This window comes from Pelophylax lessonae (genome assembly GCF_965119305.1).
Source record: "Pelophylax lessonae genome assembly, chromosome: 6".
Lineage (NCBI taxonomy): Eukaryota > Metazoa > Chordata > Amphibia > Anura > Ranidae > Pelophylax > Pelophylax lessonae.
In genome coordinates, this window is record NC_138773.1 from 272,300,927 (window position 1) to 272,326,875 (window position 25,949).

Below are 25,949 nucleotides of genomic sequence, written 5' to 3' on the forward strand. Positions count from 1 at the left end.
CAAGCGATGTGGATGCAGGGATCTCCCCTCCCACACTATTGTATTCTGACAGCGGGCGCTTCCCACTCCCCACCTCCCTCCACATGCATGCGCTGATTGAATGCTGGTTTGAATGTTGAACAGACAGGGGTACACACGTACTGGTCAAACCAGCTGCAATAGCCAAATTTCAATATGTGTATACTAGTGATCGACCGATATCTGTTTTTCGTTGCTGATACCGATATTTTGGCCATTGAATATCGGTATCGGCCGATATTTTTTGATATTTTCGTACATTTTAAAAAAAATGTTTTTTTTAGCACTTGACAGGTTGTGGAGGGATCTGGGGGTCTCTTTTGGACCCAAAAAGACCCCAAACCCCTCCTCTGCACTTAAAAGCATTCAAAACGCCAAGTTTGGCTGTTTTGAATGCTGTCATTTTTTTAATCTGGTGCCTAGTACCCAGAAGTGATGTCATGACCTCACTTCCGGGTTTTTACATGGAGACCCGATCAGAGCCGAATGCGGCTTTGATCGGGTCTTTGGCGGCCGAGCAGCTTCTCAGCTATGGACGCTGGTACCAGGGTGATGCCTCTAGCTGCAGTCATCATCACTCCGGTACATGCACTTTCCCGAAATAGTGTCAATATCGGTAACCTCAGGGGCCGATTCCAATATATCGGGGAAAGTGCATATCGGCCCCCAATATATCGGCATTGCCGATAATCAGTCGATCCCTAGTGAATACCCAACTTTCCAGTGAGGGTCACTAGGTTTTTTTTTTAGTAGCCACTATTCAGTACTAGACTTGCCTTTTCCCTATTTATTGTTTTAAAGTCAAGTTATTGGTTCCTTATTTTCTGGAGTTTTCATAATTCACTCTCACTGAACGTCATATTGCAGCGATGTCTCTAGCTCCTAGCAGATAGACTCTCTGGATTCTTAGTGGTCATACATTTTTCCTCTTTTGTCTTGGCCATTTATGGGTCACCTTTCTATAAGTGTGCTGCCATTTTATGTTCTTGCAGGTTGCTGTGATAGCAGAATTTGATCCTGTCCGAATGATGAGTGACACGAAAGCCTGGAAAGCTAGAATGGGTATTGGGACAGAAGCGGAAGTTGTTCTTCAAAAACCTCTTTTTGAGTTACATACATACAATGAGCAGCAGGTATGTGTGATATTCCCATCTTTGCATCATTGGTTCCCTGTTAAAAGCAGACACCAGACAATGATGATAATTTTTCTAAACCTTCCTCTTAAACCTCATGTACTGAATCAAAAAATAATTTTCTTCTTACCTTGCTGCTCTGGGAAGATATTGTTACCTGAAATCCCTGTGATATCATTACAGGATTTCAAGTAGAATTCACACAGCAGCAGTCTGGGATGGAGGGGTTTGCAGGACACACTTCTTAGCTTCCTGTATGTGCAGGAACGCCCTGCCTCTTACTGAAATATAGATCCCCCAGCCTACTCCTTTCTGCTATGCTGTATAGCATTGTTCCTGTTGCCTGGAAACTCAGGGGGCTGGCAGCAATGACCAAGAGAGGAAAGCACCACCTGCTCAAGCAGCTTAGCGCTGTAGAGTAGAAAACCCTGGATCCAAAGGGCAGACGTTTTTATTAAAGCAGCAGCCTGGCTGGTTTCTTTGCCTCCCCCCTTTGCCTCCATGCCCCTACTAATCAGATGAGTTGTTGTATTTATTTGCTTGCACTGTACTTGTCTACTGTAAAGTGGTTCTAAAAATTTCTATGCATGAAGGTAAAAAAAAAACCTTCTGAGTGCAGCAGCCCCCCCTAAACCTCACCTGAGCCCCATCTTGATCCAGCTATGTACACAAGAACCTCAGCTCTCTGGGGACTCTCACTCCTCATTGGCTATGGCGGCAGCCCATTCAGGCTCCAGAGGGAAGGGCGGGGCCAAGCTTTGGATCTGTGTGTGAATGGACACGCAGAGCCTTGGCTAGGGAGTGATTAGTTAATCAGCAAAGTGAAAGGAGAGCGCTTCAGGTTGAGTCTTAAGTAAGAGTTTGCGGCAATGTAATCACAATGTATGTGACACTTCACATCAACATAGTTGATAAAAGCCACAAAAGTTTATTGGCACATTAAAACCAATAAGGCAGTGATTAGAACAAATGGTATTGGATTACATTGACAGGATGGAAAGGGTACCAGGCTGTGCCTGTCTACTTGGCCCACAGCAGTGAGTACATGGAGAGATGGTGGGCTGCTAATGCCACTTGAACAGCAACCCGTTGTGTCACCCCGGCGGTGCAGCTGGTTAATATGGAGTGGATGGAGTATTGGGCAGCGTGGCACATGATCTGTCAGGTGGGGGCGCCAGTGATGATGTCAATCCCTGCGCCCAGGAGGCAGGCTTCAGCCAGTGGAGAGCAATCCGGAAGGAGAAAAGGTCAGACAAATCTGTTAAAATTATACAACACAAGGGATGAAGGGGAACGGTGGAAAAGGAATATCATTATGCTAGAAATCAATTCGCTAGGGAGAAAGTCTGCTTGAAGACTCCTGGGATGTATGACATCATGTGCCTAGACATGGAAGCTAGGAAGTAACTGAAGGAATGTAAAAAGCTGTTTAAAATTATTACTTTCCTATATATGAACTAATGCTAGCAGCATAAGGATTCAAAATAGTCAATGTTGATTAAAAAAAGTGAAGTTTCACTTTAAGCTGGTTATAGATGGGTAGAATTGTGAACGAAAATTCTTAGGAAAAGAAGGTTCTGAGAAAGTTTGTATTTCTAATCGTTAGTGGGTCAAATTGACATTAGTTTTAAACACAGTGACTTTTTATTTTTTAATGTTCGTATTTATTGTTTCTTTCAAACGGAATGAATGGAAATACAGTATATATAGAAAAAGAGGAAGTAAAGGATGTTAAGTGGTACAAAGCCTTTATTCAGCATTCAAGTGCACTAGTACATGAAATATAACCTAATGCAATTGTTAAAGAAAATGTAGCTACAATATCATAGGCAATAATAAATAGAGCATTACATGAAGCCATTGTCTAAGAAAATAGGTACATTGTATACATCATAGGTATAGAATACTAAGCATGGATTGTAGAACAAAAACAAAAGACAACATTAAGCGACACAGCATCTGAGATAAAAATGCTGGTTTCATGTGAAATTGGTGTGGCACCCTCCTAGGTAGGAGCAGCGGGCAAATCTATATTGCTTTCTGCCTACCAGAGAGCAGGATCTGTGAGTTGGGTCTGCTCATGGTGCTCAGTGTGAGTCATTGAGTCTAGATAGTGTTTCACACTGGTCCAATAGGGAGGCATGTTGGACAGTGGTAGGAAACCTGACCAATGGGTGCACAGGCTTTGATACAGTCCCGGTGATTGGCAGAGACCAACTGTCAGTGCATTATGGGATACTGTATAAAAACCAAGAGCACATGTGCTGCGGGGTCTTTGGCTGGTGAGCAGAGTCCCGGAGGCAGGGTGGCAGCTGCCTCCTTCTCCGTAATGGTGGCACATGGACGCAGGCAGTCGGCCTGGGGATTAAAGGAATGGAACTGAACCCAGAGGTCCAGGAGAACTGACTAGAGAGGGAGAGACACTGGAGACCCTCAAAAAACAGTATTGTGACTACAGGGGATTGTGTCTAGGGGCCTGAGCTGAGGGGGGCCACCCCGGAGTAGGATAGTCAGAGGACGGGTGTCAGTGTGTCAATTGAAAGGGGATACTAGGAAAGTATCCTGAAGAGAATCAATTCATCAAGTCCTCTGGATAGAGACTTAACCCAAATTCACCTAGTGGCAAGGGGAAATCAGCAGCCTGGCTGCATCATCAAACAGGAGTCCTCATATCTTGTGAATAGTTAATCAGGAGTACCCCACTATTCCCTTCTCCCATCCCTATCTAAAATAAAACACCAAAAACAACTAAAAACCCCTGGACTGATCATTGACTGAGCCAAAAAGTAAAAAGTAAAAGTGTTAAACAGTAACCCAGGGGGACCCGAAAGTGTGTTATCCAGCAGTCCTCAAGGGAGCAGTGCTACATGGGAATGTCATCAGAAAGGGTGGAGGAGGGGGCTGGTTGGCCTAAAGATAAATTGTCCTAGTATCCGCATATACAGTCACTATTCCCTTCTCCCATCCCTATCTAAAATAAAACACCAAAAACCCCTGGACTGATCATTGACTGAGCCAAAAAATACAGTGTTAAATTGTGAATACCAGATTTGCTAACAGTAACCCAGGGGGACCTGAAAGTGTGTTATCCAGCAGTCCTCAAGGGGGCAGTGCTACATGGGAATGTCATCAGAAAGGGTGGAAGAGGGGGCTGGTTGGCCTAAAGATAAATTGTCCTAGTATCCGCATATGCAGTCAAAGAGATCCAATTAATCTCTAGGTTTGGCTGTGAGATGTTCCAAGCGACATAAATCCGCTATGACACAGAAATGTTGGTTGAGGGAGGAACGAGAAAATTTTAAGGAATAGCATAGAAATGTTTTATCCAACAAATTCATTTCTAAGAGTGTACTGTATGTGGTTTTCGTTTGGTAAAGTCCAAACATTCCAAAAACAAATGTTAAAAGTAACTCAATAATGAGGGGGGAATAGAATAACCCCTAGGAGGTGGCACAGTGGACACAGATTATTGTGAAAACCACTGGGCCTATAAAAGAGAATAAGGGTAGAACAGAAGAAAGGAAAGAAAGGGAAGGGGGAAAAGAAAAGAAAAAAAGAACAAGCAAAAAAGAACCACAAAGAGAAAGAGAAGGAAGGAGAGCATAAAAAAAACAGAAAAAAAGTCAAAAAAGAAAGAAAGAAAAAAAAGGGGGGGGGGGGGGAATAGTAAAGGAATAGTGAAAATTGGAGGGCTCAGGGAACTTTAATGGTACCGTATCACACCTATACTACAAACATAATACAAAGGTGTAAAACAAAAATAAGTTTATTGGTACATATAGTAAAATCAAACAATATACATAGACAGCCTATACATAACATATAATGGTGAATTTCATAAAAAAGATCATATGTACTGAGAGAACCTGGAACACCAACAGGCTATAACCAGGGTCTCGCCCAACATGTTTCGCAGTTGAAAACCGCTTCTTCAGGGGCAGATACAAAGTAGCAAAATGATCCTGAATTCCCTGATGGGATATAAACATAATATCAATATACAACCATAGCAATTTTATGTAGAGGACAGACACATCCCTTCACATGCTCACCCAAGGGGACCAGCACCAAAAAGCCCAGAATGGAACCAGAAAGAGGGAGGGTGTTCTTTTTTTTTTTTTTTTTATGCCATCCATAATGAAATACTATCATACCTGGGAGCCTGAGTCATAGCAAGACATAGAGGCAATTGGTTACCAAATTCTCCATGGTGTTCGTTACCTGGAGGTATGCAAAAGGGTTCCATGATCTGTGAGGCTGGCTGTGATGCTGTAAACAAAGTGCATACAGACCACTCTTAGTAAGGGGGTCACATACACTGATCAGCCATAACATTATGACCACCCAACTAATCTTGAGTATGGCCCCATTTTGCTAAAACAGCCCTGACCCATTAAGGCATGAACACAGAAGTAACATCCACATGAATATCAGGACCAAAGGTTTCTCAGCATAACATTGCCCAAAGCATCACAGTGCCTCTGCCGACTTGCCTTCCTATACTGGTGCCATCTCTTCCCCAGGTAAATAACGCACACGCTCCCGACCATCTAAATGATGTAAAAGAAAACATGATTTATCAGACAAAGCCACCTTCTTCCATTGTTCTGTAGTCCAGTTCTGATGTTCTTGTGACCATTGTAGAATCTTTTGGCTATGCACATGGGTCATCATGGGCTTCACAACCCCATACACAACAAACTGCGATGCCCATTTTTTCTGCTTTCACTACATCAACTTCATGGACAACATGTTCACTTGCTGCCTAATATATCCCACCAATTTTCAGATGCCATTGTAACATAATCAGTGGTCATAATGTTATGTCTGATCAGTGTATGTTCTGAGGTTTGTTGGTGACACTCTGGCTATCCTGTGGTTTCCATTTCTCAACACAGCATGTGGGACTGTCATCTTGATTAACTGTTTTGGACTTAATGATTGTTCTTATCTCCTTAGTTGGAGTCACTAATTTATTTAATTTATCACTCATGATTGTGGTTTAATCATTCCACCAATTATTGATAGTTTTTTTATTTAAGTGCTGCACTGTTTGTATATTGATATCTTATGAGGCTGCAGGACCACTGACCCTTTGTCCTGATAGTGCTGATTGGCCCTGTGCTGATCACTTGCACTCTCCCAAGGAAAAATAATAATTCTCTAGCAATGCACACCAAACTGAGCATATGTACCTTGTCCCCAAGGCTCTGTACTGTCAGTAGATAATTTGGAGACTGTGGAAAACAGGGAGGATCAGGGAAGACAGGATCAAGCAGCCTTTTTACACAATGCAGAGGATTAACCCCTTAGGTTCCACAGTGAATATAGCAAACATGCTTTACTGCATATACACACTGATTTTACTGTTGTGGGTTTAGTAACATTTTAGGTGTCCAAAAGCAGGAATGGCTTTGACAGGAGTTTTAAGATAAATCAATATTTGAGACTGATGAATGTGGTTTAAAGAGATTGTGGCAGGACAATTGATGATTCTGATATACGTTAGAATTGCAGAAGGCCAGTGCAATTTATAATCAACCATTTTATCCACCCAGAACTACAGTTAAAGCTGACCTCCAGGCAAACATCTAAATACACAGATGTAATACACATGCTGTATACTGGCTGTTTTACTTTTGAATTTCTGTTCATTCATTTCTGAGATTTACATCCATGTGGGTGACACCACTTTCTTTTTTTTGTTTTTGACACCACTTTCTCTATAACATATTCAAACTGTAGAAGTAATACTGTGGTGTCCTCTTTCCACTCCTAGCCTGCTGATTGAAAGAGCAGCAGCAGAATGATGAGATCGTCCCTCTGCTTGCTCCTCCTCTAAGCATATTCTTTATTAGCACAAATGCATGCAGCCCACCTGATTGTCCTGCAATGCTCCCCTTCCTTCTCCCCATCTAATTGCTACGATATAGGGAATTGCAAAAGGCTGATAATAAGTATAAAACCGGTGTAACGTTAAAAAACCATACCCCGTGGAGAAACCATACCGTCGTCACTTCCGGTCTGAAACAGCTGAGCAGCGCAGCAGTGCGCATGCTCAGAGCGCCGGATACGTAAAGGAACATGAAAGAATTTGACAAGTGCGCATGCTCGGTGGGCATGAAATTCTCACGGCACTGTGTCTAATGTAATACTTGCGGCGGGTACATTAAAACACTTCGGCTGCAACATTAATCATCTCCTCTGCTATCGCTGTATCTTCCCTCATCTCCGGTAATAAATATAAAAGCGGCGGCGGGAGTATGAGATGTAAATGTGACGGCGATCGCGGCTCCGTGATCCGCTTTTATATTTATTACCGGAGATGAGGGCAGTGACAGGGCGAAGAGCGGAGATGATTTATGTTGCAGATAAGCTGTTTTAATGTAAGCGCCGCAAGTGTAACTACCGTGAGAAATCCATACCCTCCGTAGCGGAACCGGAAGTGACGAGGGTATGGTTTTCTCACGGGTATGGTTTTTTCACGGAACACCGGTACATAGAATGAATACATTTGAAAAAAAGTGACAAATAATAATATAAGCTTACATTAGAGCTGCTTTAGTATTCAATAGTTTTTTATTGAGTTTTTAAACAATGCAGTACAAGTACAAAACATAAAAGAAAAGGTACAGAAAATGTAGAAAACATAGCAAAAAAAAGGGGGGGGGGTGGCATACAGAAAAGTACCACGCGTCAGAACAGTGCATATCAAAACATGACTTAACACATCCTTGGTGACTAAGAAGTTGATTACTAAAAGGTAAACAGCAAATACAACATGTCCCCAGACTGATTCCCATCGGCAGGAGGTACATCAAGAGCCCAGAGGACTCACGAAGCCCATCAACAGACCGGCTAGCAGGGGGCCCCACCCCATCCCAGACACCCCTAATGGGCACAAACTGTGTCCACGAAAGGGCGAAGCCCCCCCCAGCCTCCCACCCCCAAAAGAGGAAACCAGTGGGCTCCCCCCAATGGCCAAATAATATATTAGAGCTGCTTTAAAGTTTTATCTTTCATATATGCATGAAGTTCATCAAAATAGGATTTTTTGTTGATCAAGTATTTTTAAGTTAAGCGTTCATAGTACAACCTGAACTCTTCTATCTCCTATGCTTACAAATAAGGAGCATTTTTTGTGGCCCCTGCAGAATAAGACACAATAGAAATTGTTTTATCTGTTTCCTTTTGGGCAAGATAAATAATGATTGCAGCACAATATCAGAACAATGAGAACTCCCATTGCTTTATGGGAGCCACGTTTTATTTCATGGTTAGGATCAGTTCTGCCTTGCTGAGGTCATACACAGGTTTTTTTGTTTTTTTTTGTACCTTGCACTTTAAGACATGAGATTCCATTGGTGGCTGTTTTGAATCTCAAATTATTTAGCAGGAGACCTTTCAATAAAGAAATATTGCTAATCTATCTTTCTTAAAATGCTAGTTGCTGGACTGTCATGATGATCCTATGGATTAAAGCATGCGCAAAAAAGAAAAAAATGTCCCCCCTATAGCTGCAGTCACATCACATAATTAAGTATGTCACTGTTTTGTCAAGTTTTTGGGGCTGAGTTCGATATGTGCAAAAGAGTTCACATAAATACTTAAAAATATAACATTTATTAAAAGTACTGACAGATGCAGATAAAGATAAAATATTATATGACAAGAATACTTAACTAAAGATGCTGTTTTCCATGGAGTCCCCCATAAAGGCGTGGACAGGTAATCAAACCAGACCCTTGCATGTTACATGATGCTGCACTGGAAATGGGACTAGCCTATTCCAATTTTGGGCTGTGGTGGACACAGGCTAGTATGTCAGTAAATAACCAATCAAAGTTATTTGGACAGTGATATCACCTCTCAAGGGGGATAGTGGGCTCGGTCATCCTGCATTCCTCAAGCTGTACATTAGTAAAGTAAAATAATACATTTGACGTTTATATTGTGGCTCACTAGAATTCATTAGTGAGCCACAATATAAACCAACAATAAGGAAATAAAAAAAAACAGTTTCCCCATCAGTCACACATCATCCTACGTTGTCCAATGAAGACAGTCCAACAGAGACCCCTCCCCTCCTCCTCTCTCATCCACTGAGAAAAACCTGTGATTGAGGATGGAAAAGAGTAGGATGAATGACAGGATTCTCTCCCCCATTCAGAGACATTCAGTGTAAACAATGCATGGGCTTTTCTCAATGGATGGGAGGGGAGGAGGGGCAGGTTCCCCTTGGGTCATCTTGAATACAGTTCAGCCCAAAGAGCCAAAGCTATCCCCCATTGTGCCAGAAGAAGACTAAGCACTCTGCAGAGAAGATTGCTACACAATGCAGTATCCTTTACATGTGAGACATACTTCATTACAGGAAAAATTATGTGGCTGCAGTTATAAGGTGTAGTGCTACCCCCGCAGGAGCCGCTGGTCGAATTGGGTCCTCTGTTCTTACCCTGACCTCCACAAAAACCTCTGACACCTTATACAGGATATACCAGTCAACAAACAAATTAACAGACTCGAGACCTTGGCGTATGATAACAAATTATTTTAAGAATATGAGTAGTCAAAAATAACAGGAAATCACAATGCAGTACACGTTTTGACATATACAGTTTCAAATATCAATCAATGCAGTAGGAGTGCCTTGATAAGGCTGCATAGACTGTAGCTTTCCCCACTGGAAATGAACAACATAAGGCAACAGTGAATATGGTAACAATAGAACAATGACTAAGCCGCCTAGAATCACTTATGGTGAGGCTACAATGCAATGACGGTAAAATAACTTTAAACTCTTGACTTAACAGGGTAACAAGCGCTCTAATGCAGTCCAAAAAGTAAATCTTCGGCCAGCCATGTTGGAGCTCTTGAAGAAGTTTAAGAAATAAAGAGAATGCTTTCTGTAATATAGAAATGGTTGCAGGACACTGATTTCCCAAGGGTACTGAGTGGCATAGTGTCCAGCAAGGGGTTATTTCTCAGGAGTATAATTTTAGCTATATCTCAGATATTCGGGGTCAAAATTCTAAACAGCAGGATTGTTGCAGAACATTAAAGGATAGTTGGTGGTGCTTTTAGGAGGGATAGTGTGGTTTGTCTTACAATGGATTTCTCTACAGAGTCAGTCATTGTGACACAAAGGAATAATGATCCACTCACCAACAGCACAATATTTGTAGAAGCAGGTCTCTGGTGATTAAAGGGGGCCCCCTTTAAGTTGAAACGATTCCAGGTGTACCTCTGCAATGCAACAAAATCTTTTACATAGACTTAACAGCGTCATAGCAGAAATCAGCAGGTCGGGGTCTCCAGCAGCTCCAGTACTAGGCCTCAGTATGATCTCTGGCTCCCGCACATGGTGAGATCGACGCAGACTTGTCTTGGCAGATAGCAGCAGCTTTACCAGTTATCCGGAACTGACAGTTACTGTCTTCTCCTTTATCTTTCCCACTGTCTCTCTCCCAGACAGGGCCTGCACTTCTTCACTCACTAGTCTCCTCTCCCAGACTTCCCTCTGGCTTCCCAGGTTCTTTAATTTCTATAACCCCTCCCATACACCATAAAGCTGGTCTTTGAAGTCCTTTTTGGTTAGTTTAACATTGGAGTTCTTTCTGGCTGGGACCACAACTCCCAAAATGCAATCCTCTTAACTGATGATCAATCCAAGTTCCATTAGGCTCCATCTTGTGGCAGAAAAAAGGAACTTCTTGCAATAAAGATTAACTATGATAATGCATTAGTAAACCTGCACATTTCATTTACAATGATTCTTGTTGCAAAAGGGAAATATTAATTTTTGACTTAACTTCAGCTTTAAGTACTTTATTTTACTGACTAACCAAGTCCACTGAAACAGACTTTGGACCTTACCCCCACCTTGCCAAAGTGCATATTCGTTGTGAGTCAGTGACTCTAAAAAATAATTTAATTTTACAGAGTAGATCATTGATGGCAGCCCAATTATTTCTACACCGGTGTTTACTTTGAAGGAAAAGTGTAAGAGTTTTTTTAAATATATTCTTTCTTTTTTATAGTTAGTATTGAAAATAATAAAATACTGTATACAAAAATATAATATCTTAATAGGTATCTATAAAATACTATGTTGAGAAAAAACTGGTATATGGCTATATATGTCAATCGTAATAGATAAACACCTACGTCAGCAATAAAGTATTAGCAAAAAATGTTTAAAGGGGTCATCATGAAGCAACTGCAAAAAAGTAGCCCAATTGGAACTGGGAAACGCCCATATATCCAATACCACACGAATGACTCCAAGAAAACATATAGAGAGGGGGGGGGCCAATGTGTGGGACTTTAGTGGTGTCATACAAAAAATTGGTAAGAACAAATTAATAAAAATTAAAAAAGAATTTATTGATACATAAAGACAAACATATCTTAAAAGACAACAAACAATTTGGACTGAAACCTATTCAGAGAACATAGGGTATAGTATCATATTGTTGAAACAGGAGGGACATGGAAAAATACATATTGTATCACAAGAACCAGAATTTCCAGTAAATAGGTGCAAAGGGTCCATGTCCGTCTCAGAATACTTTACATGTTTCGCGGTATTTAAACCGCTTCTTCAGAAGTTTATTATGCACAATATTCAAACATCTCTGATGTAGGACAATAAAACCGAACAAACACAAAAAAGAAAAGAGAAACAGCGTCAATAATGTAAGATTCAGTAATACATGTTTAATTATACCAGCTCACTGATAGTAACCAATATAGCCAGCACTTGTGCACATAACCCCTGTGACACCAAGTGGTGTAGTTGGAAATGATGGTGATTGGAGACATGCGCCCAGCCATATACAGGTCCCCAGGGCGAGTGCGGTGGCCCGGAAGGAAGAATAGACTCAGGGTAAAAAGAGAGGGGGGGGGGTTAATTATAACCATAAAGGTAAGGTGTCACTGTTTTCAAGTGAATGAAACAATTACCTCGTAATTATCCTTTTATCCTCTGAAGTTCTACTTTAAAAACAATGGAAAGCCCATACTAAAGCATGGTGGTAAAATCTTTAGAGTCCCTGACCTAAGGGAAAAAGTATATAAGTAATAAAGATTATGGTGATGAACCTTTAACTAGTGTGACAATATAGCACATAAGTAAAAAGTATCCATAACTTGACATACCATATGTATGGTCCAGATAGTCATAGGGGGGCCAAAAAGTGCGGACAAGGAGAAATCATTAAGCATACAAAAATGCTAAAAAGATTATCCTCAGATAGCTACCAGTAATGGAGATAATCCAGGATACACAGGTATCAACCTCAATGTAGAGAGACTGTAATATAAGCGAAAAAGAAAAAAAGTACAACACTAATAATGAGTGAAGGGTAAGCATCCCATTGACCCATACTGTGAAGTCAATTGTTATATAAAGAATATTCTATACCTAATGTCCTGACCGCACACAAATGATGGCCGCCTGCAACTGACAGAACGCCGAGTCCATTTCTTTATTCGCGCCACAATCCGGGCGTCAACCAATCCAAGAGGACTGGAAATGACGCTCCGGACCCGCTGTCGAAGTGCGCATGCACAGATTCCTGCGCACGCGCATTGCTAACCCAGGCCAGGTGGAACTGAAAGCTCCACATCCGGGACAACAGCCAGAGGAGGCGAGACACCACGGGCGGAAAACCGTCCGTCAAGGGAACCGCCCCCTCTCCCGACAGCGCGCACCCGCCCATCAGACCAGACACGGCCGTGGAGCATCCACCAATCACAAAAAGTAGGGGCAGTGACACATGACAGGTACTGAGCAAAGGGGAACGATCAGTGAGTCACATAGCAAGGACCACAACGGGTCTATTACAGAGTGTTCAGAATATAATATGCAAAATTATACATAATCAATATAATACATTACATTAACAACCGCTAATCGGGTGTTTGCAACAATCCAATACATAATAAGTATAATTGGCAAAAAGAGCTGGATCTTCATCCTACTGTATACATCTCAATAGGAGCGGCTGGGAGCGCGCCACAACACACAAGGATCTGCTAGAAAACCATGGATATGGAACAACAAAAAGAAAAAGAAAAATAGATGGTTATTCAAATTGTATGCCATAAAGACATACCGGTTGTGAAAGGCAAACGCATTGGGATTCATAGAAAATATTTGTAAGTCAGCATCTCATTGATCCCAGGGTAAGAGGTGGCATTTAAACGTTCGATCCATAGTGTCTCTCTTTGTAGGATTTGCCGATCCCAGTCACCCCCTCGGGGGTCCTGGGGGACAACCTCCAAGACAAAGAAAGACACTACTTCATTATTGTACCTATTTTCTTGGAGTCATTCGTGTGGTGAATGCAGTGGCCCACTGAGTATTGGATATATGGGCGTTTCCCAGTTCCAATTGGGCTACTTTTTTGCAGTTGCTTCATGATGACCCCTTTAAACATTTTTTGCTAAAATACTATGTTATTTTATGCAGCAAGCAGACAGGACTTGAGGCTCTTTCTATATAATTTGCAGTATTTACTTTGCTCTTTTGCTGCTAAGAGCTTAGCATCTCAAGCAGAAATGGACCCTTCTCACCACCAGAGACGCACACAACCCCTTTGTCACCACTGCACCAACATGCATAGCTCCACCTGGCACCAATGCAGATAAACATCCTTGCTAAACGTACATACGTAAATGGCCCTGTACCCAGTGATTGGGCTCAACTGTCTGTTTTATGTTATTATTTAGATAAATAAGTACACATTTAAAAAAAACATTATAACATAAGATAAATAAACTGAAGGTGATATATTGGGAAAGCATAGGGACTTCTGTTGTCCTTTGTGGTGTACTGACAGCTGTAACCTTTCAGCATCTTTTAGCTTGTCACACATAGGGCAGCTCATTAAGCCTATATACAGTAAATGTCACTATCTTTATTTATCTGCATGTACAAGAATGTTCATGTACCTATTTGTAGAGTATTTTGCAGCCTGTTTTTAATGACTTTTCATGTCTTTTAAACTGTGTGAATGTTTTGGATAGAGTAGGGAAGGACGAGAACCCCTGTAAAGTTTTTATTTTTGTCTTTGTCCCTATTGGGTAGATACATGCTCTCTATATCTCCTGGTGACAGAACATTTTACAGATGTCACCAGAACTAAAGGTGAGGATAAGAACAAGAAGAGTTTTAGGGCTCTTTCACACGGCCGCTCCGTGTGAGAGCTCCGCTGCGGGACTTTTTTTTTTTTTTCACGGAGCGGATGACATTTGTGTCATCCGTTCCGCATGCCCGCATATCATCCCATCCGTTTGCGGATGATAAACGGACATAATGTAAGTCTATGGGGATTGCGGATGTCAGCGGATGACACCGCTGACATCCGATTTTCCTTCCTTTCCGTTTTTTTTTTTGAACGGAGGAAAAATAGGGTTCTGTTCCGTTCCAAAAAACGGAACAGAACTGAAAGGAGGAAAATCAGATGTCAGCGGATGGTATTCCGCTGACATCCGCAATGCCATTGACTTACATTATGTCCGCAAATCATCCGCAAAAAAATAGGATGATTTGCGGACATACGGAGCGCCCGTGTGAAAGGGCCCTTAAGCATGGCCAAATGTATCAAAGTTATCTCTCTCTGGCCAGTCCCTACTCTACTGTGCAACACTGACTGTGTTGATGGGGGAATTAAGGGATTTTCTTTCCTTCCATCCATGGTGAAAGGAAAGAAAATTGAGCCATCTATGGGCTGCTTCACTTGTGCTTATATTATACGTTTTTAGACATATAGTGCCAATATGGGGTAAATTGACAGTGTTATTATGAAAACATTTGATAAAAGTGTGTAAGGATGTATAGCAGTGTGCAGAGGATTAGTTGATAACTTTTAGTGATCAACATGTGATTACAACCCTCCAGCACCTGTTACATCCAAGACCTTTAAGATGAGATAGTGAGTCAAAATTGATGAAAGAAAAGGTTCATTTATTCACTGCGTTGGAGAGGATGCAGTTTCACAGAAGCTCAGTTTGTGTGAACTGGGCAAAGGAATTAGTATCATATGGCTAACAAGCGTTATATAGTTAATAGTTAAAAGGGTGTTAACATCATGTGACTGACACAAAAAGGGAACTAAAGCCTCATACACACGCAACGATTATCGGCCGACCGATCGGCCGTCTTTTGTCCAGTGTTGTTGTGTTGGTTGAAATGTGCTCTAGACTGCACAAGAATTTTATAGGCCAACAAAAAACAACTTCAGAAGTGATGTCATGTTCTGGTTTACTTTTCGTGTGTTTTTTCTTCTCTGAGCATGCCCAGTCTTGCTCATCAGATTTTTGTCTGCCGAAATCTGTACTGACTGAAGAACAATCGGCCGTTCTGTTGACGGCCAACAAAAATTTTATAGCATGCACACCAGATTTTGTGCGGCCGAAAAGTCGCAGTCGGTTGTCGGAAGCATGATACTAACAAGCCGACAATCGGCCGATCGGACGTTGGCCGAAAATTCACAGCCAACAATCGTTGCATGTGTACGAGGCTTAAGCAGCAGTCCGCCATGACAGTTGTTGGTTCAAACTGGTTCTGACCACAAATGTCTATTCTTTGCTCAAACAGAAAGGTAGATGGTTGGTTTTCATCAGGCGGTGAGTGCCATCACAGGCTCAAGCCTTTTTTTCCCTACAGATAAAGAAATAAAAGTGCACGTAAACTCTTAACAGGATTGGCAATGAAAAAGCAGAAGCAACAGTATATATACAGTATGTATATAGAGAACACATTTATCTGACCCCCATATATATTTACCCAGACCCCCATATGTAAGTTTTTTGGATTTGAGCTCCAGCATTGTTTCACTTCTGTTGCACAATTCCTACCAAGGACACTATTTACATGGAGTTTTATATGTGCTACTGGTAATAGGTTAATCACATTACCAACACACTGGCTCATGCATCAGACTGCATGATTATGGCAGGACATTCGATTTTAAGTCTTCTAGGACAAGGACATATGTAAACAGTCTATATAGCGTGTAAACTGTCAAGAAATTTTAAATCGTCATTTATTTTAATAAACATGCTATTTGTTTTTTTATTTTTTTTGTTAAAGCCTAACTTTAGTCTACAGCAATCCATATTTTTATACTTTCCTTAGCTTATTGTGCTGCTTGTCTTTTTTTAACATATACACTATATTACCAAAAGTATTAGGATGCCTGCCTTTAAACACACATGAACTTTATTGGCATCCCAGTCTTATGCCCCATACACACGTGCAGATTATCTGCAGACTTTTGTCTGCAGACTTACCAAAACCATATAATATGAGGTCAAACCTAAACACTTTCAATTTGTATGCAATCCGGCAGGCCCTTGCACTACATAGAAAAGGTAAATCTGAAGACAAAAGTCTGCAGATAATCTGCACGTGTGTACGGGGCATTAATCCAGAGGGTTCAGTATTTGCAGCTATAACAGCTTCAACTCTTCTGGGAAGGCTGTCCACAAGGTTTAGGAATGTGTCTATGGGAATTTTGATAATTCTTCCAGAAGCTCATTTGTGAGGTCAGGCACTGATGTGGACGAGAAGACCTGGCTCGCAGTCTCCGCTCTAATTCCTCCCAAAGGTGTTCTATCGGGTTGAGGTCAGGACTCCATGCAGGCCGGTCAAGTCAACCATTGTCCAAAATGTCTTGGTATGCTGACGCCTTAAGCGTTCCCTTCACTGGAACTAAGGGGCCAAGCCCAACCCATGAAAATCAACCCCAAACCATAATCCACCTCCACCAAATTATTTGAAGGGGTGGCCCAATACTTTTCGTAATATAGTGTTGATGAGCAAGTTTGGAATGGAGGAACTTGACTGGCCTGCCTAACCACAACCCGATAGAACATATTTGGGATGAATTAGAACGGAGACTGCAAGCCAGGCCTTTTCATCGAATATCAGTGTCTGACCTCACCAAATGCACTTCTGGAAAAATGGTCAAACATTCCCATACACACACTCCTAAACCTTGTGGACAGCCTTCCCAGAATAGCTGAAGCTGTTAGAACTGCAAAGGGTGAGCCAACTCAATACTGAACCCTACAGACTAAGACTGAGATGCCATTAAAGTTCATGTGCATGTAAAGGCAGACTTAAAATCGAATCTCCTGCCATAATCATGAAGTCTGATGCATGGGCCAGTTTGTTGGGAATGTGATTAACCTATTACCAGTAGCACATATAAAACTCCATGTAAATAGTGTCCTTGGTAGGAAATGTGCAACAGAAGCGAAACAATGCTGGTGTTCACAGCCAAAAAGCTTACATATGTAACATATGGGGTTCTGGAGGGATTAATTATAATAGTGTATCTGTTAGTAGTTTTCTACCCAAAAAAGGGAGAGAAACAAAAGACACATGCCCATTCTTCAAATAAAACACACATAAGCAGCGCTCTTATGGGACCCTCAGACGAAGCCGTAATGGCGAAACGCGTCAGAGCGGGACCACACAGCAACCAGTGATGTCAGTACACCTCTTGGAGATTACGGAGAGAGTGGAACCCAGACGGGAGAGTTTGAAACAGAATGGTAAGGATCAACCATCGATCCATCCATCCGGGGCAATCTGATGGTTATGTGAATCTATATGCTCGTTTATATTTGACATATTTGAGTGCGAGTTTATGGGGGGGGGGGTTAATTGGTTTAATAAATGTTATACAGTGGTACACTATGGTACTCTGCTTTATTTTATTCGGAGTACCGTATAAGCTGTAATTTCTTTAGCGGAGGACCTATCCAGGGAGTGATTGTGGAGAGACATCATATGAGGGTGTGTTGTTTTTTATGAGTGACGATGAGTGTTGAATTCAGTGGGAGCCAGACAAACACCTGCAGTGTGCTTGTGTTCTTCTGGTGTGGATCACGGCTGATTTTGATTCCATTGATATCACTTTCACTCAGTAATCTTCTGGATTTATCACATGTGATGGACCTTTGCTGGCCATTTATTTTAAAGACTCTACGTATTAATACATCTGATTATCTTCTTATTATGCTAGATGCATGCAGAGGAATTTTTACTCAATTTATGAACATTTTATCAGTATGGTATTAAGAGCGCTGCTTATGTGTGTTTTTATTTGATTTTATGAAAACCCTACTAGGTTTATATCCGTCGATTTCCCCAGCATAAAACCGGTTTGATCAATATTGATCAGTGATGGGAGGATTGATCGTAGCCTGGTTGCCAGTATTTTTGTCAGTTTCTTGAAGTCATAGTTCAAAAGAGAATTTGGCCTATATGAGGCACACTGAGATTTATCTTTGCCTGGCTTCGGAATAAGCACAATGTGCGCCTGCTGCATGGAGGGGGGCAGAGAATTCCGCTCTTGAGTGGGTAGTTTTTTGTGTTTTTTTATATGCTCATTCTTATCTTTTTTTTTTTTTCTCTTTACTGGCTGGTAGGAGGAGTCCGTAACACCCAGTCAACAGTGACTGACATTTAGCACAGTGCCATCTTAAGAGCATTATAGGCCCCTGGGCAATACACTGGGGCCCCGCCTACACAATCACCCACGAGAATAAAAATGCAAATTATCGATAAGGCGATATTTATTGGTACAGCAGTGCCAGGCTAATGACAGCTTCCAAGTTGGGCGGCTGGGTCCGGTGAACACGGACAGGAGTCAGACTCGACTGTCCAGTGTGTGCCTGTTCCCGTGGAGGCAGACAGGTATTTCTGCAGTTGTGGGCTCCCCTTCCATGGCCCAAGTGGCCTGACAGCAGCGCAGGGCCAACAGGCGCTTCCCACCTGCTAAGTTTGGTGGCAGGATGCACACGTGAATCGGGACTAATGTTTGGCTGGGGCTTGGTCGCTGGGCAAGTGGGGCCCCCGGGCAACTGCCTTGCGTGCCCATTTGGTAAGATGGCCCTGATTTAGCAGACATAATACCTCTCTAAACCAATACACACAGGATTTTCTAAATGTGAACAGTAGAAGACTGTAAAACAGATGCTGTGTGTTATATGTGTTTGCAGTCTAGGTTACACTGCATAGATATTAGTCTAAACTCCCCTTTCATACAACCATACTGCTTATGTAAAGGTGGATAATACAGCACACAGTATCACCGGTTGCAATAGGAAATACAGCAAGTCAGTTCTATTGAGAAGCAACACTGCAATCACACATAGAGAGCAACACATTAACTTGTATACTAGCGGTAGTTCCCGAGACCTAGAATTCATTGAGGAAGGGCTCTGCAGCAACTTTTTCATCCAGCTGAAACTGGCTCTATGGAAATTGTATGCACCACATAGGACAAAGCAGCAGTGATTGTCCTGATCCCAGTGAATGTGTAATAGACAGTCAATTGGTCTTGTGGTGTCTACAGTCGGGCTGTATGTTTAAAGCAATGTCCTTTAATTAAATTTTGGTAGGCATACAGTGGGAAAGGGAGGGGGAGAAAATAAAAGAGCAGCACAGTTTTCCACCAAGCTGTCAGAAGTAGTAGGGACAGAAACAGGCAAAGCCAAAATTCTTCTTTAAACCAAATTTTCACCTGAAATATGATTCTGTAACCTATCTACGTTTTTGCTTACATCTTTAAGTTTCAATCCTGTACTTTTATTTTATTGTTGAAAATATGAACTGCATTCATCTGGCCTTTCCAAAGATAGGTTTGAGAAAGATAAAGATAGTTTATAAGTTGCAGAGTGCAGATCTGCTGAGATCACTTTGTTTTTTTTTTTTTTTGACTGACAGCTCGCCAAGTCTGGTGACTCTTTTGTGCGATGTCTATCATAACCCAGAGATGTGCACTTGGTCTCCTCGGTACTCTTGTCTTTGTTTGACACTTCTGGACTCATAACTATTGATAGACACGAGCGCTTTGCTCAGCTGCTGCAGCTGACCTTTATCCACGCAGTCATATTTTCTGAATGTGAAATGTTCTGTTGTTTTGTGAATAGTGTTTATCTAAGCCACTGACAGCTCTGCAGAAGCTGATCTGTGTTCAGATGCTCCAACCTCCTGACCAGCTCTGCTGAATTGGCCAGCATGAGGGCTGTCAGTGGTCAGAGCTGCTACAGAAAATAGCTCCACAACAATCCCAAACCACTTAACATTTTGAACTTGTACTAAAAATAAAACTGCATTACAAATATACTGTTGCATGATTGTTCATAGAAATGAAATTATCTTAACAAATAAAGCATTATTAGCAATAAATACAATTTAAAAAACCCCATCCTATATACAGCTGCATTTAAAATACTTTGTATTGCTATATATCAGTGATGGCAAACCTTGGCGCCCCAGATGTTTTGGAACTACATTTCCCATAATGCTCAACTACACTGCAGAGTGCATGAGCATCATGATAAATGTAGTTCCAAAACATCAGGGATGCCAAGGTTCGCCATCACTGCTATATACCATTACATAGTGAGTAAAAGATTATGCATGTCTACCCAGTACCATCAAAACCAAACAATGATATGCTCAGAACCCTAACAAACAAGACAGCACCACTCCAACCCCCTTGTGTATCTTGTCTCGGTTCAATGTCTGCACTAGGTGCCGATCCTGCAAGGAGCGCATCCCACTCCACATAAGTACCAAGCTATGCAGATCAATGCCCTACTATACCGCTATGATTCAACCCAACCTGGAATGCATCAGTAGGGTGTAGCCAAGGGTGGGGACTGTGCAGATGCCAATAGATTTGTAATAAAACTGAATGTTTGCTATAACAGTATGGCCCTGATCTTTGCACTTTGGTCCTCAGAACCCTAAACTCATTGTTCTAAAAATGGTTTAAAAAAAAAAAAAAACCTTATTTAGGGTTATAAAGCTAGATCCAATTTGCTCTAATAGGGTAAAATTGCTTTTACATTCCCACAGACAAATTGATTATTCCGCATATTTACATTTTTTATTGCTATTTCTTATTAACGTGTATAACCCCAAAAACGAAAATGCAGTATATTACACCTTACTAGTCCTTATATGTGGTGGCTGCTTTAGTTATCTTTTTTCAAGCACTTTCTATTTTTTTCCCCCTGGTGATTCTGCCAGTAACACTTACAGTCCTAGCGACAATTACTCTTCCTTCTGTATCAGGACAGCAGAAACCAGATAGGATTATAAAACCGACCTATATCCTAATGTACCTTCGTGAACAATCAAAACACCTCAAAAGGGCGTAATTATGTACTCCCCAAAGAACAATTAGCACAGGAAGTTATCTCACAAGATTTCCAGCAAGAACAACAGGTATTTTCTTTTAACTTTTCAAACAGATATATCAAAACACTGTCAATGGTATATTTAGAGGACCGGAAAGGGACTAAATAAGAGTTAATTCTAAGCATTTGCATACACTTAAAAGGCTAAGTCAACCTTTTGCAAAAAAAAAAATAAAAATACACAAGTAAATGAAAACAAGTAAATGTAGCAACCCTGATCACTGATGATAATTTGCAATGAAGTTTGCAGAGAGGAGTCACAGGTGCAGTGCACATGCTCTTGCAATGTATTTCCCCAGTCTTGGGTCCTTTATAGGGGTAGGGACCTGATTAGATGAAGTGCCGCTGAACTACAGAGCTGGATAGGGTGGAAAGATCCCATTGCGCTTCACATAATTCCTCCACCGCAGTGGCAGATGGGGTATGTAGTAGCATTCCTGAAACCTAATGATGTGGCTGTGTGGGGGGAGCCATGCATAGCCACACAAAATCCAAATAATTACAAGATGCTGCAGGTAGAAGTACCCCACAAATCAGGTACGGGAAGTGGCTTGGGTTTTGGGGATGTTGTTTATGACCATGCTTCATGTTATACCCTGAGTGCTGGTTCATATTGGTGTGATTTCTGATGTGACGTGAATCGCACAGAATCTCATGAAAAGGTAAATCACAAAATTTTACTTTTCAATCATTTTTGAGTTTTCACAATGTATTCAAAAGGACAGCAGAAAGTGGTGCACATTAAAATGTACCATAGGTTGCAAAGAGCGCGTACATAAGGTTAATTTAAATGAAACCTGGACATGCAAAGAGTACATGATGGGACACAGCAGAAGATAGTATGACATCAGGTAGTATGAAATATTTGGGTAATGCCACAAATGTTAATAACGGAGCGGTATGGTTTGGTATCTAAACATTTTAAATATGCACAGTGGTTATAGTGTGGAGGAGCAGACAAAAGAGAGAAAGGTTGCTAAAGAGTTGAGAAGAGTAAAAGGAGTGGGAGCGAATGAGAAGGAGAGGGGAAGGAGGAGGGTAATGGGGGTCGGGAAGGGAGGGGGGTATGGGGAAGAGTTGGACGGGGGGTACATAAGCCAGTAAAATCATGCCAGTATGGAGTGTGTTTTCTAAATTTTAGTAGCCTGCAATCAAGATTTCTTGGGAGTAATCTCATGATCCTGGGGTCCCAGACTCGCCGGAATTTAGGCATCATGTTCTGCAGTTGGACCGTTCGCTTTTCATCAGCTAATATTCAATGCATTCTGGTTTTAACTTTTAATATGAATGTTTGGTGTTAGCCAGGCACATGCTAGAACCTGTTTGGCAGCTGTGAGAACATAAATCATGAGGAGAAATTGAGATTTAGAGAGTCCTTCAGGTTTGCAGGAGCAGTGCGAAAAAGGGCACGTAGGATTTGGTGCAATTTGGGCTATTGGGCAGGACCTCCAAATGTGGAAGAAGGTTCCAAGTTCTGGGAAACCACAAGCAATATGCAGATGAGTCAACCGAGTCAGTGTGTGTCGGTCTACTTGCAACAATGTACTGTCAAAGTAGTACTTAGAAGTTGTAAGTTTCCATTACCGCTGCATTCCTGGAACATGATTTCATAGTTGCCTTGATCTGGTCCCATTGAGATTTATCCAAGGGGTGTTGCAGGTCCTGTTCCCATTTTAAGACATAATTTAAAGGGTGGGGTGGGGTGCTCTCTTGGCCGGGGAAATCATAATATTTTAAATGGTGCTCCTTCTCATCGATGCAACTCTGTGCGGTACAATTTTGGAAAAGGTTCCTGTGCTACCTTGGTGCAATTTCAGTGCAATTTGGCTCCATGGAATATACAAACCACATCCAAAGTCCCACTACATAATCGCACTGAAAACTGCATTAAAATCACATTGCAGTAGTGTGAACGGAGCCTAAATATGGGGTGTAAAATGTGGATATAGGGGTTGATTTACTAAAGGCAAAAAAGCTGTGCACTCTGCAAGTGCAGTTGCTTCAGAGCTTAGTAAATGAGGTAAAAAAAAAAAAAAAAAGAGGAAAAAAAAAAGAATTTTTGCTTGTACGTGATTGAATGATGGAAGTCAGCAGAGCTTCTGCTCATTTACTAAGCTCTGGAGCAACTGCTCTTGCAGAGTGCAACTGCACTTTGTAAAGAGCACAGTCTATTTGCCTTTAGTAGACCAACCCCTTAGCCTTTAATATTAGTAGCCATTTATTTTTTTTGTGAAATATATTTCACCCTTTTTTGAAGTAACTTACTGAGTCTGATAAAGCCAGAACATGTGGATGACAATGGCACCTTTTTCCTTGTTAATTGCTTGCAATTATGTATTTTTTTTTTTTATTTAAAAACCTTCCATCAGATGTAGCAATTTCTATACATGTGCTATATATGTGTATTTAACCAGTTACCATTTAAAAGCCCCTTCTTGCTTATTATTCCTCAGATTATTTCCGATCCGAGGATCAGAGTGGAAATGGCGCTTCGAGATGCCGGTCTTCACAAGACTTCCTACGCTAAAGAAATCTTACCTAAAATCCTTCCACCAAAACCGCCGAGAAAGGACATGGAGTCCACCGTGTTTAAAAAATAGCAGAACCTGTGCTGTCTTACCCGTTTATCATTAAATTATTTATAATCTTACTTGGGCTGTCATTAGATTCCTGTTACCATGGAAGGGAGTGCTGCCTCGTGCACACTGACCTGGCAGCAAATGGACAAATATATCAGGTTATGGCTGTGCAGTAAGTATCATTATATTCTGTGTGTAGATGGAGATTGAGACATTACATGTGAGAGATAGACCAGAGGTGACAGCTACACTGCTGCTCTGGAATTTAACAGCCCTTCTTGTTTACAAAGTGTTTATTGCCAGAAGCGCTACATAAATCGCAGGACATTTTTGCAGGAGTTGTGATTGCAGCAGAAGGAGCATAAAATTAATTTTGTAGCGGTACACGTGACTTGTCTGACCATGGGGCATAAGAGATGGAGAGAGCAGTCACTTTAAGGGCATCAAGGTCAAGATACTATAATATCTTAATTTTCACCGCACATTGTAACTTCTACTTTATTATTTAAACCTGAATAAAGTCTTACAAATGTAGCAGGATTTCCAGGCATTGGGCCTGATATGGGTCTGCCATTGTCACCAGTAACACCCTCAGCCCATTCAGCTGAATATCCAAGTGGGAGATTTGAGTCAAAGACCAGTCCAGCATCTTTGTTTTGTTTATTTTATAATGGGGATATGAGAAGGGAATGAGTGGGATACTCCTCTGGCTCAACTAGGTAAACTGAACAGTGAAAAACCCCTGAGGAGTGGGACTTTAAACGGCAAGAACCAGGACTTGAGTATGAAAGTAAATAAATTTTATTACAAATGTTACAAAGAATGGATTGACAAAGACAAAAATAACATGTATCATAAAAACATGGTCATAACTACGTCTTGGAACCGAGACACCGCCATTATTCAACCAAACAGGGCTGAAAAGGGACCAAGTGCTGGATACGCCCAGCACTATACATATTTGGAGATATCCCTACTCTATTCCAACTCTACAGACGACCTGTGTTTTTGACCCCGTTTTGGAGATCCTCATGGGAATTTTTGATCGGGGGGCTCTTTCACTGTCACCTGTGAAGTTACTACCTATTTATACTTTAATCTGGTTTATAACCATCTAACTTCCCTTTTGAAACCCGTACATATACATCATTTTAGGTCTATCTATATAGACCCAGCCAATTTGGCACATATTACTTGCGGTCAAAGATACCTGAAGGTTTTTTCTTAACCCGTTAAGATCCATTCACTTGGTCCTCCGTCCTGGAATCTACAGAGTTTCTGCATATCTGTCTGAGCTCTGGTGTTTCCTGGACTATCGAGAAAGGCAATTTGACCGAAACGCGTCTAGTCCGGTCCAGACATCTCAGACTCTCTCGGTTCCAAGACGTAGTTATGACCATGTTTTTATGATACATGTTATTTTTGTCTTTGTCAATCCATTCTTTGTAACATTTGTAATAAAATTTATTTACTTTCATACTCAAGTCCTGGTTCTTGCCATTTAAAGTCCCACTCCTCAGGGGTTTTTCACTGTTCAATATTCACTAGGGATGTTGGCAAGATTCCAGGTTAAAACACAGACTCCGAATTAATCTTTTCCAACTAGGTAAACTGGGACACTTTGCAGAAAAATGCCTGTCAGCGATGTCTTGACGCCAGCTGAATGCTGACCAATGCTTACCGGCGCTTAAAAAATGCTGTCTTGCTGGACTGTGCTAGAACTTGGCTTTTAACCCTCTGGTTAACTCAAAAGATCCTGGACTGTAGTAAGACTTGACTCTTGACACTGCGTTTAGTTCAAAAGTCCTGTGAACAGCTCCCTCCAGCCCTTCACTGGCTGAGGTAGCTCCTTGTAACTGCTTGTGCTGCAACTCTCAACACCATGCACTGCACACTGCGCACTGCACACTCAACTCTTCAGGGCCCAACCGCTGGTGCCCCCTTTACACTTTCAGGGTCCTCTCACTAGGCACCCCCTCTGACACTT

General features: G+C 41.5%; 1 protein-coding gene across 1 annotated transcript in view; it reads left to right on the forward strand.

Moving 5' to 3' along the window:
• CCDC148 (coiled-coil domain containing 148) overlaps nt 1-24,446 on the forward strand; it is a 396,666-nt gene extending 372,220 nt beyond the window's left edge. Inside the window, 2 exon segments of the mRNA XM_082260329.1 lie at nt 1,011-1,151; nt 23,837-24,446. Of these exon segments, the coding sequence (XP_082116455.1) occupies nt 1,011-1,151; nt 23,837-23,983 (288 nt within the window). The 3' untranslated portion in view covers nt 23,984-24,446.
• The last annotated feature ends 1,503 nt before the right edge of the window (nt 24,447-25,949 follow it).